Source organism: Myotis myotis, unplaced genomic scaffold (genome assembly GCF_014108235.1).
Source record: "Myotis myotis isolate mMyoMyo1 unplaced genomic scaffold, mMyoMyo1.p scaffold_m19_p_2, whole genome shotgun sequence".
Taxonomy (NCBI): Eukaryota; Metazoa; Chordata; class Mammalia; order Chiroptera; family Vespertilionidae; genus Myotis; species Myotis myotis.
Genome location: NW_023416324.1, coordinates 11674897 through 11686157, shown reverse-complemented (window position 1 = coordinate 11686157; position 11261 = coordinate 11674897). Strand labels below are relative to the sequence as shown.

At 57.8% G+C, this 11261-nt stretch overlaps 1 protein-coding gene across 1 annotated transcript in view; it reads right to left on the bottom strand.

Moving 5' to 3' along the window:
- Positions 1-1377: 1377 nt before the first annotated feature.
- ALPL (alkaline phosphatase, biomineralization associated) overlaps positions 1378-11261 on the bottom strand; it is a 55398-nt gene continuing 45514 nt past the window's right edge. The window contains exons 7-12 of the mRNA XM_036351713.1: positions 10342-10485; positions 8371-8440; positions 5937-6071; positions 3614-3805; positions 3127-3246; positions 1378-2426 (exon numbers count right to left, since the gene is read on the bottom strand). Coding sequence (XP_036207606.1) covers positions 2161-2426; positions 3127-3246; positions 3614-3805; positions 5937-6071; positions 8371-8440; positions 10342-10485 — 927 coding nt within the window. The 3' untranslated portion in view covers positions 1378-2160. The remainder of the gene's footprint in view (positions 2427-3126; positions 3247-3613; positions 3806-5936; positions 6072-8370; positions 8441-10341; positions 10486-11261) is intronic.

The following is an 11261-nucleotide window of genomic DNA, read 5'->3' as shown; positions in this document are numbered from 1 at the left end:
CCTCCTGCACGCCCCCTACTGGGGACCAAGCCCGCAACCCAGGCATGTGCCCCTGGCTGGAATCGAACCCGGGACCCCTCAGTCCGCAGGCCAACACTCTATCCACTGAGCCAAGTCGGCCAGGGCTGTAGTTTAATTTTTTATCTCAGCATCAGCTTGGCTGTGTTTCTCTTTTTGCTAGGACTGCTAGGAAGCTCAGAGAGAAATCTGTTCAGCTGCATTTTTATTTCTGAAGGATCCCCCACTTCTGACATATGGTGTCTCAACTTCTTGAGTTCATATTTAACTGGATTTGTGATGAGTCATGCATATTGGCCGCCTCAGAACCTGGTTGGTAGGAAGTTAGAAACGCATGGTAAACAAAGGGCGCCGTTAATTGTAGGAGTTTTGGAATCAAATGGACCTGGATTTAAATCCCAGCTCCACAGCTTGGAGCAGCCGTGGGCAAACTATGGCCCGCGGGCCGAATCCGGCCCGTTTGAAATGAATAAAACTATTGAAATAAAAGACCGTACCCTTTTATGTAATGATGTTTACTTTGAATTTATATTAGTTCACACAAACACTCCATCCATGCTTTTGTTCCGGCCCTCCGGTCCAGTTTAAGAACCCATTGTGGCCCTCGAGTCAAAAAGTTTGCCCACCCCTGGCTTGGAGGATCTCGGGCAATCATTTCACCTCCTGCAGCTTGGTGTCCTCCTCATTAAGGGTAGATGATGGGGCCTGCTTCCTAGAGAGGATTGAAAGCATCAAGCACAAAGCTGGGCAGAAGGTAAATGATTAACATTAATTGCCATTATTGTTATAAGGGCTTTTATTCTAATGATGAGGGGAACAAACTCAGGGAATTCTGCACCCAGTCCCCAGGCTTGACAATCAGGAACGAAGAGATTTCAGTCACCAAGCCAGGCTGAAGGTCTGTGAGGGCAGGTAGATGTCAGTGTGGTTCACCATTTAGTACAGGGTCTAGCACATACTCAACATCCGTGAATGAATGAATGAATGAATGGGCAGCTACCATGGTATGTAGCTCTGTTTGTGGGCGCCACGCAGCCAGGGTGTCTAAGGGCCCCTGAAGGCCTCCCTCCTGTGGTTTCGGGGCACACAGGCATTCTTCTTTAATCCTCACAGCAACCTAGGTGTGGGCTGTCTCCCAATTTACAGATAAGAGAATGGAGATGCAGAGACACAAAGCAATTTGTCCAAAGTCACCCAGGTGATGGGTGTTAAAGCCCCCAGGCCAGGAGACCCCTCCTCCCCCCGCCCCCACCCCCACCCCCACCCCTACTCCCGGGCCTAAGTTCAGCTCTTCTGAGAGAAATGAGCTTATTTCAGTGTCTTCCTCCCTGACCACAAAGACTCAGCTCTGTCCTCAGAAATATTTGGAAATTTTTATTTAAATGTCTTGTGTTCCCTTTTAACCAACACCAAAAAGAGAAAAAGTTTCTTGCCGTTCCAAACAGGAGAGTCACTTCAGGGAGGAGCTGGCGTGCGTGTGTGTGTGTGTGTGTGTGTGTGTGTGTGTGTGTCTGTGTGTGTGTGTGTAGCTGGGAAGTGTCTGCCCGCCAGGCTGCTCTTCCCAGCCCAGGCCACCTGGGGCGGGACAGCCGTCAGAGGAGCTGGCTTGCTGGGAGCCCTGGGAGGCCTGGGATGAGTGAGTGAGCAAACCCCCATCCTGAAGAGAAGGCTTGGTCTCCCCTTCAGGTGGGGACATGAGCATGGAGGGCCCTGGTAGGTTCCAGACGGAAGGAGAGGGGAGTGGGAGGGTCAGATCTGGAATGTTCCATGGACGCTCCAGAGCCTCCGGAGCTGGAGAAATATGTTTGCTAGAAAAATAAGATGCTTTGAGGATTTCTGCAGTCTGTGTTCTCTGCCTGCCCAAGAGAAACCTGGCCTGTTGGCCAAAGGGGCCGCGGGGTGGGGGTGGGGATGGGGGTGGGGGCAGGCGGCTGGGCACTGGTCTGGGCCCAGAGGAGGATCCGGAGGGGAGCGAGGCGGGCAGCGGACTTTGGTTTCCTGGGTCCCCTTCCTGGCAGCTGCAGAGGCTGTGGGTGCCCCACCTCCCTGCCCCTTGAGGTGTGGGCTGCAGGCGGTGTGCAGCGCTGGGAGAGGGAGGCTGGCCATCTGTCATGGGCTAGTGGGTGCCCCGGCCCTGGGCCCTCAGAACAGGATGCCCAGCGGGAGCAGGGCCAGCAGGAGCACCAGGGGGCCTGGGGAGGGGCTGCCTGAGGAGCTGGCTGAGGCACAGTGGTCGCGGTTGGCACCGATGCAGGCCGCATACGCCATCACGTGGGGGATGTAGTTCTGCTCATGGACGCCGTGCAGCAGGTGTGCCATGGGGCCCTTGGCGAAGACCGCCACGTCCTCCCCGCCGTGGGTCTCGTGGCGCAGGGGCACAGCGGACTGCGCCTGGTAGTTGTTGTGAGCTGTGGGCCAGAAGCAACACTTGCAGAGAGCCCACCCAGGGCCTGGCGCTGTGCAGCAGCGTCTCCGTGCCCCTCCCAGGCTGGCTGGAATGACCCATTTTACAGGAGGGAAAACTGGGGCTGAGTGCGTGGAAGACATTCCACACAGGCCGCAGGATTCCGGCCTGAGTCTGTTCTCACGTAGAAGCCTGTACTCTCAACCTCAGGAGAGAAAATCAGCTATTTGGATTAGAAGGGAAGCGTCAACCTAGGAGCGGCTCTTACCGTCGGCTGCACATTAGATGCCCCTCAGGGGCCTCTGGGGACATCAAAACAAATGCACATTCAACAATAGGGAATGGGATGAACACCTGGAAAGGCTCATGTGTTGGAATAGTATGCAGCCAGTAAACATGACACTGGATAGCAAACACCCGTTTCTGCCAGGCTCTGTGCTACGCTCATCAGACCCCTTTAGTTTTTCAGGTGACCGTGGGAGGTAGGACCCGTTTATGGAGGAAACGGAAGCTGAGAGCTGAAGTTATGGGCCCACGGTCCCAGAGCTAGTGAATGGCACGAGGGGATTCACCCTGAGACTGTTCTGACTCAGCGCTGGCTATTCCGAGACCCCGGACCTTGACCACAAGCCTGCACTCCGTTCCCAGGCCCATCCCCGAGGGGTGCCCTGCCCCCTCCCAGCCCTGCGTCTTGCCAGTCTCACCGTAGTCCACCATGGAGACATTCTCTCGCTCACCGCCCACCACCTTGTAGCCGGGCCCGTTGCCATACAGGATAGAAGTAAAGGGCTTCTTGTCCGTGTCGCTCAACATGGGGGCCAGACCTGCACAGGAAGACATGGGTCCGGGGGTCATGTTGGAGCACTGGGGGTACAGTCCCTTTGAAGGGCCCGACCCGCCTCCATGAAGCCACCTTCCAAACCTGATTTACTTCCCACCAACCATCCCTTAGTTTTCGCTGTGCCCACATCCCTTCCATCCATCTATCCATTCTCCCTCTCATTCTTCTATCCATCTATCACCTAGGCAGCCGGCCACCCATCATGCACTCCCCTCACTCTGTCCCTCCACCCTGCATTCCCCCAACCACCAGTAAATCCCCATGAGTGCCACCTGTGCCAGGCGCTGGGCTTGCTGGCTCACCAACCCCCTCCTGCTCCCAGATGCCCACCCCCCTGGAGGCCCACCTACCAAAGATAGAGTTGCCCCGGGGGGTGTACCCGCCAAAGGTGAACACGTGGGAGTGGTCAGCAGTGACGACGGTCAGTGTGTCATCCAGGGAGGTCATGGTGCCGGCCAGCCCGATCGCCTGGTCCATCTCCACTGCCTCGTGTAACGCCTGCTTGGCCTTGCCCTCGTGGTGCCCGTGGTCAATCCTGCCTCCTTTGGACACCAAGGCAAAGGCCTTGGGTGAGGGGGAGGGGAAGAAGAGGGACAGCCCCAAGCCCCACCGCACGACCGCGGGTTCATCTTCTTTGCTGGGGAACTGCCATGTGCCAGGCACACCAGGCTTTTGTGCAGCCGTTCGGCCTGTACAGCAGCTCAGAGGGGCGAGTTGCTGGACCAAAGGCTCACACGTGGAGAGTGCAAAGCCAGGATTTAAAGCAGAGCCGCCTGACTGCAAGCCTGTGCTCCCTCCACCACCCCACGCTGCTCCCAGCACCCCTTCTGCAGCTGCTTGGAGTCCCCGAGATGACGGAGAGGCAGGGAGGGAACCAACATGCCTGAGTGCCCCCTAGGTGCCAGGCATGACAAGCTGGTATCTTGTTTCCCCTTCACAACAATCCTGGGCAGAGACGAGTACAATCAGCCCCATTTACAGATGGAGCTACTGAGGCCTAGAGTGGGGAAGTCACGTGCCCAACGTGGTGTTTGCTGGGACCTGAACTCAGGTGTGACTCCCTCTAGATCACCTGCTTTTCCTCCTCCGCGTTGAACAGTCCCCCCTGAGTGAGAAGCACAGTCCTAAAAGGTGGTGAAAGCCCTCGGTGCCTGGGCAGGGCCCACGCAGGATCCCAGAAAGGCCTGTGGAAGCCTGCACCCCGTGCTGCACCCCATGCTGCCTCCACAGTGAGTACGAGAGGCCTGGCACAAAGCCGGCTTAAAGGTCACAGTCAAGGGCTGTGTGACCTGCGGGAGCGCCTCCTCGTCTCCCACCAGGAGATGCTGCCTCGGTGGACACCCAGCGCTGAGGGTCCTGAGCCTGGGGGCCTGGCCACCCTCCCTGCCGCTGGCCTGGGCCTCACCACTCTGGCCTGGCAGGCTGGGAGGGTGGGTCCTTCCTTTGTTGTGGCTTTGGAGCCGCTGGCCTGGCGGGCCCAGTCCTGGCCCTGCTCACAAAGAGCTCTGCTCCCGGGGGAGCCCCAGCTCACCGCCGTGGGGTCTTGGCTGGGTCCTCGGCGTCAGAGGCCTGGTCGGGGCCAGGCCGAGACCGAGACCGCCATGCTTGAATGGGAACCCCGGGGTTTGGCAAGAAAGTGGTCAAGCCGGGCTGGCGGCCACTGGCCTCTGGAGGGCGGAGGGTCTGAGTGTGTCTGTATGTGTGGAAATTTGTGTGTGTGTGTGTGTGCGTGTACATGAAGACTGTGGCTGTTAGAACTTTGGGAGATTCCAGGAACTTTATCATGTCCTCAAGCTTCCTATTGTTATTGACTTAGCTCGTATGTAAATATCACCATTGTAATAATAGCAACACCGAGGATGTATTCTCTGCTGGGCCCTGTTCCAAGTACTTTATGTCTCTGAACATACTGGATGCTAATAACCCTTCTATGAGAGGGGGACTGTGTGGGGCCTCGTTAAATAGAAATGTCCTGGTGGAGGTCACACAGCCAGCGGAGGGCAGCATCAGGACAAGGGCCCGAGCCCGACTCCAGGGCCTCGCGATGGCCCGGGAAACGAATGCCACATACAGCACCGTTCACTCCCATAGGGTCTGGCTCTCCCAACCTGGGGGACCTGGGATATCCCAGGGCCTGCCCTGGGCCTTTTCTTCTCAGGGACAGGACTAGGAACCTGACCTTGGCCCCGCTCATGCCTAGTAACAACAGATGTCCAGCTGTGAGGGCTCCCGTGGACCAACAGGCATCTGCAGAAGAGGCCCCTGGGCCTGTGTCCTTGAGCCCCTTCAGGCAGCTGCTCAGAGTGCAGATGTCTACTGGGCCTGCTGGTTTGTCTTTTGGGAGGGGTGAAGCTTCGGGGGCTGTACACCCCTCCAGAGCCAGGCCTCAGGGAGGACCTCCCAGAAGGAAGAAACCCGCCTCCTCTTCCAGGGAGCCTTCCTGGACTAGGAAGCCTGGCGCACATGTATGTGTGATGAACAGCTTGTTGGGCTAGGAGCTTCAGCACTGCCCTTTTCTCCCCCAACCCATACCCCATCCTCCCAAAGGACTTCCCCCATCATCCCAAACTGGACAGTTCCCTTTGAGAGCTGGACCTCCCTATCCCCTGACCTCAGGGCTGTGCATCCACACGCTCTCGGGCAAGCAGCCCTGCAGTCAGGCCTGAGCCCTACCTTCCACCAGCAAGAAGAAGCCTTTGGGGTTCTTGCTCAGGATCTTGATGGCAACCTCCACCATCTCGGAGAGGGAAGGGTCCGTCACGTTGTTCCTGTTCAGCTCGTACTGCATGTCCCCCGGCTCAAAGAGGCCTGAGGAGGAGGTGGATGGTGAGACTTCATGACCGGCCAGGAGGGTCCCCAAGGAACCTGCGGTGTCTCAGGGAGCACAGGTTCCCCACACACAACTTGGGGGCCAAGTGGAGGGAAGGAAGCTCATCTGGATGGCGCTTGGCACCCAAAGTGTGCCAGGCGCTTTGGGAGCGTTGCCGCCTGTCATCTCATGGCCACACCGTGGAGGGAGGTCACCATGTCCATTTAAAGAGGAGACAGGCTCGGGGGGTCAGTAACTGCTATTTTCAGCTGCTGAGTAGGAGAGCTGGGAGTCAAGTCCATCCGCCTACCTCCCAGCCTGCAGGGCCCCGGACACAGCACCGTGTCCCTCAGGCAGGACTGTGCCCTGGACTGGACTGCACAGGGCAGCGTGACTGTGTGTTTACGTGCCACTACGGGTCAAGTGCACAGTGCCCTGCGCAGGGAAACAACAGGAGGTTTGGGGTCACTGTCCCTTCTGTTCACCGAGCTCTGTTTCCCCACGTGGGACGTGAGGAAGGACCCATTTCTTGTCCATGTCACAAGACTGCATGTGTACCGGGCCGGTGTCTTAGGTTCTGGATATCCTTCCAGAACCATGGCCCTTCCGTGAGTGCGTGCACAGCCACACAAGAGTTCCGAGTAGCAGAACGCTCACTCTGTACCTCGGGCCGCTCCAAATGCTTTGGAAGCTGGTAGGTGCCAGCCTCCAAGATGGCACCCAATAAGCCCTGGCGGGCCCCCTCCCTCCATGACTAGGGCTGGCCTGTGCAGCCAGTAGAATTCTGCAGGAATGGCCGTGTGTGACTCTCAGGTCTGGGCCTAGGACACTGCAGCTTCGGCTTTGCATGCTCTTGGGTTTCTGGGAGAAGCCAGCCGCCATGTTGTGAGGACTCTCAAGAAGCTCAATGGAACGGTCCATGGGGCAAGGGACTGAGCCTCCTGCCCACCCATGAGCCATATGAGCAAGCCGTCTTGGCAGCCCCAGACCCAGTCTGCTCCCTCCTCCCCAGGGAGAAGGGAGCCGCGGTAGGGCCCTGGGCTAGGTGGCAGGAGACGTGAGCACCACCATGCAGACACCCGAGTCCTCTTTCCCACCGGCTACCGTGCCCAGCAAGTGGTGGCCAAATCTCCTGCAAACCTTTCCCAAGGAGCTCAGCCCTCAGGTCCTGGGTGTGTCGTTGGTGATTATGGGCTCAGAGCTGGGCGCCTGGAGAATCCCCCAGATACACACAGCCCTCTGCTTGCCTGGGCCACATGGCACAGACTACCACACATAGGCTGTGTGGAGCTGGGGATGCACTCACGGAGCAAGACAGTGCCGCTCATGGAGCTGAGAGCAGAGAGCTGGGTTCAAATCCAGCTCCCACCACCGATGAGCTGTGCAACCTTGAGCAGGTGATTTCCCTTCTAAAAGTAGGAATAATTCTATAAAATGGGGACAATGATAGGGCCTACCTCAGGGTTGTCATGAGGAGTAAATGAGCTCATGTACTGTATAGGTCAGTGATGGCGAACCTATGACACGCGTGTCAGAGGTGACACGTGAACTCATTTTTTTGGTTGATTTTTCTTTGTTGAATGGCATTTAAATATATAAAATAAATATCAAAAATATAAGTCTTTGTTTTACTATGGTTGCAAATATCAAAAAATTTCTATATGTGACATGGCACCAGAGTTAAGTTAGGGTTTTTCAAAATGCTGACACGCTGAGCTCAAAAGGTTCGCCATCACTGGTCTAGGTTATCGGTTGCTGTGTATCAAACTATCCCAAAACTGAACCGTCTAAAATAGGAGTCAATTGTTATTGCACGTGCTGTTTCTTTGGGTCAGGCATTAGGAGCCGCGTGGCTGGGTCTCTCACGAGGTTGCAATCATCTGAAAGCTCCCCCTGTCAAGATCAGCAGAGACAGCCAGGCTGGCTTCCGCCCTGGCTGCACGCAGGGCTGGCTCCAGGCCCCTGCTCCACAGCCTGGGCCCTGTTTGCCTCAGCTCTGACTTACCTGGGCCACACTCTAATCAGCCGGGGGGCGTGCCAGAGGTCGCGTCCCTTCTCTGACCTTCAGTGTCCCTTTGTGCTCAATGTGCTATTCACCCTGCACAGCCAGCAGATTTGGGGCCGAAATTCTATGAACCAGAACCCCTTCCTCACCCCTCCCAGGCCCTGGAGCCTGAGGGCAAAGGTCCCTAAGTAGGGGAGGCAGGCTGGGACCTCACCCCCAGGTTCTGGGTCACACAGCTGTGGCCCCAGGGCACCCAGCCAGGCATCCACCACTCCAACCCCCGGCCCCCTTACCTAAGAGGTAGTCCACGGTGTTGGGGTTGAGGGCCAGGAGTTCGGTGCGGTTCCAGACGTAGTGAGAGTGCTAGGAGGAAGGGCCTGTCAGTCGTGCTGGGGCTGGGGGAGCGGGAAGGACTGATCCCAGCTGGTCCCTGAGTCTGGGGCATGTATTTATTTCCTTTCATCCTTTAACAATCCTTCCCTGAGGACAGACCATCCCTACCCTCAAGAAATGACAAATAAATAGGTAAGTCTAATGTAGGGGAAGAGTTCTGAGAGACCAGGGAACACTGTGAGCCCAAAGGTGAGATCTGGGAGGGCTTCCTGGTGGAGGTGATGTCTTAATGAGGACAAGTGGAAATTGATCAGCCTGGGGTCAGGGAGATGAGTTCTAAGTAGAGGAATATGGGGCAAAGAAGAGGCAGGCATAGGTCACAAGGAGTCTTGAGTGCCCACTGAGAGGTAGGAGCTGTGTTCCTTGGGCCATGGAGAGCCAGGGGGGAAGTGAAGCCCTAGCTCTGTCCTGGGGACTCCGTATGTGCTGGGTCCAGGGCACAGAGGCCACAGGAAGAGGCTGGTTGGCTTGCCTGGAGGTGGCAGCATTCAGGGCCTGGACTGGGGGGTCCTACCACTGCCAGGAATCAGCTGTGAGTCCTGGGGAGTGTCCTTTGCCTTCTCTGGGCCATGGCATTAGGCTCAGGGGTTTTCAAACCTCAGGGGTTATTATGGGAAGGAGGTTGTTATGGCTAAGACAGTGGGGCTCTGTTCCCCCACTCCCATCCTGTCCTCTGCTTCCCTGAGGTGTGTTATCTCATTAAACCCCACATCGGCCCTATAAGGTTGGGATTATTATGCCCATTTTACAGATGAGAAAACTGAGACACACAGATGACATAGCTATTCGGTGGTGAAGACACTCTAGAACCTACTCTTAAGGCATGGTTCGTAATGAATATATGGCCTCTCTGGGAGCCCACAGTGACGCCCTGCCTGGGCCAGTCTGTGGGCCCTCTCCCTCCCTCTGGGGGTCTAGACTGAGCTCCTTGGAGCTCCCCGCCTATGCAAGAATTAAGCTCTGGTCCTATGTCCCAGGTAGAGAAGTTGAGGCTGGGAGGCGTGCTGTCTTGCTGGCCTGGGCCGGGAGCGGCTCTGGCCCAGCCCGAGCTGACTCAGAAGGAATGGGAAAGGTTCAAAGCAGCTCACCAGCCCCACGGGGCTCATTCCCCAGCCCCTGCCCCCGGCTCACTCTTGGCTCAGCCCCAACCCACAAGGCCTCCCCTGGGGCCAGTCCTGGAACCCTCAGAAACCCAACCCCAGAGTGACATCAAAGTGGCTGCCAGGCTGCTCCCCACTGTCTTCAGCCCTGACCACAGTCATCCAGACCCCAGCTGCCCCAGGCCTAGCGGCCAGCAGCACAGATTACAAAGGCCACAGCCACTCCGGGAGCCAGAGGCTGGCCCTTCCCACGTTCCAGCCTCGCTTCCCCAGCACGTGCCCTCGCCCTGGCCAGAGCCAGCTCACTGTGGAGGGCTTCCACCTCACGCCCTGCCGCCTCTGCCTGCAAGACCTTCCAAAGCTGCCTCCTTCCTGCCTCCCCATGGTCAGGCCTCGGCCCCTCCCTGTGGCCTGTCCCCTCTGGGCTCCAGTAGGTCCTGGGCATCCACCATGCGAGCATACAGGGCTCCACGTTTCCTTGACCATCCGATCCATCACTGGACTTCATGCCAGCTAGGGGCCCTACACACAGTAGGGGCCCTGCACACAGTAGGGACTCAGGGACTGAATGTCCATGCAGGCTATTCCTTGGCCCACCCCCTTCCTGCTGTCTAGCTCTCCCATTGCCCTCCCCTGAAGGAAGGAATTGATTACCTACTATGTGCCATTCATGTATCTGTTAGGCCATTTGAGCCCGCTGAGGTAAGAAGTATGACCACCAAGCCCTGGCCCCACCACAGGCCACCCCGCATCAGGTCACTGAACGGCTACCTTATGTCTGGGTTTGAAGCTCTTCCAGATGTCGATGAGGTTCAGGCCGTCCAGCCTCGTGCCCCTGGCCTTCTCGTCTAGCTCATACTCCACGTCGGTTCTATTCTTGGGGAACATGTACTTCCGGCCACCCCCCATGATCACCTAAAGGGGACAGGAGCCATCAGTACCCTGGGGTTCCAAGCCATCGGGCAGCCCAGGGGCCCCCGCCTCAGGGTGGCGTGGGTGCCTCTCCAGCCGAGAGTCCTGGGTCAGTCTGCGCTGCTCTCTGGGGCCTCCCTTTCCAGGTGGGGGAGGCCAGCGAGTCTACGGGATGGTGACATGTCGGAGCTGCGGGTACCCGCCCGCACTTGCTTCCCGGGGGGCCTGACAGAACTGCCCCTTGGGTGCAAACAGTACCACTGCTCAGCGCTGCCCGTGTCAGGGCCTGGGCGCTCCCGACACATCCTCCACTCGACTTCACCCCAGGCCGCCGGGGAGACGTGTGCTGTACTCACTTTCCCCACGAGGACATGGCCGCAGAAATCGGATGTCTTTTCCCCGAGGCCACACAGCCAGCAAGGGCAGAGTCAGGATTCGAACCCGAGCCTCCTTCCGACCCTGGCACCGGGGCCCCGCGGTGTCCGCAGAGCCCACGATGGAGCCTCCAAGAGCCTCTTCCTCTCCCCACAGCGAGAGGCGAGGTGCCCGCAGGCCCAGGCCTCGCCAGGGAGGTCTTGGGGCAGCCCAGCTGGGCGCTGGGCAAACAGCGGGCCAGGGCTGCCGTCTGCGGAGTCACCGCCAGGCTAATTTTACCCACCGCTGCCGGAGGACGCGGGACTGTTTGTTTTCCTTGGGAGTCCATGTTTGAAGTCCTGACTATTTTTAAAACGGGGCCAAGAGCATAACAGCTGCCGCCCACAGTCACCACCACACCGGTG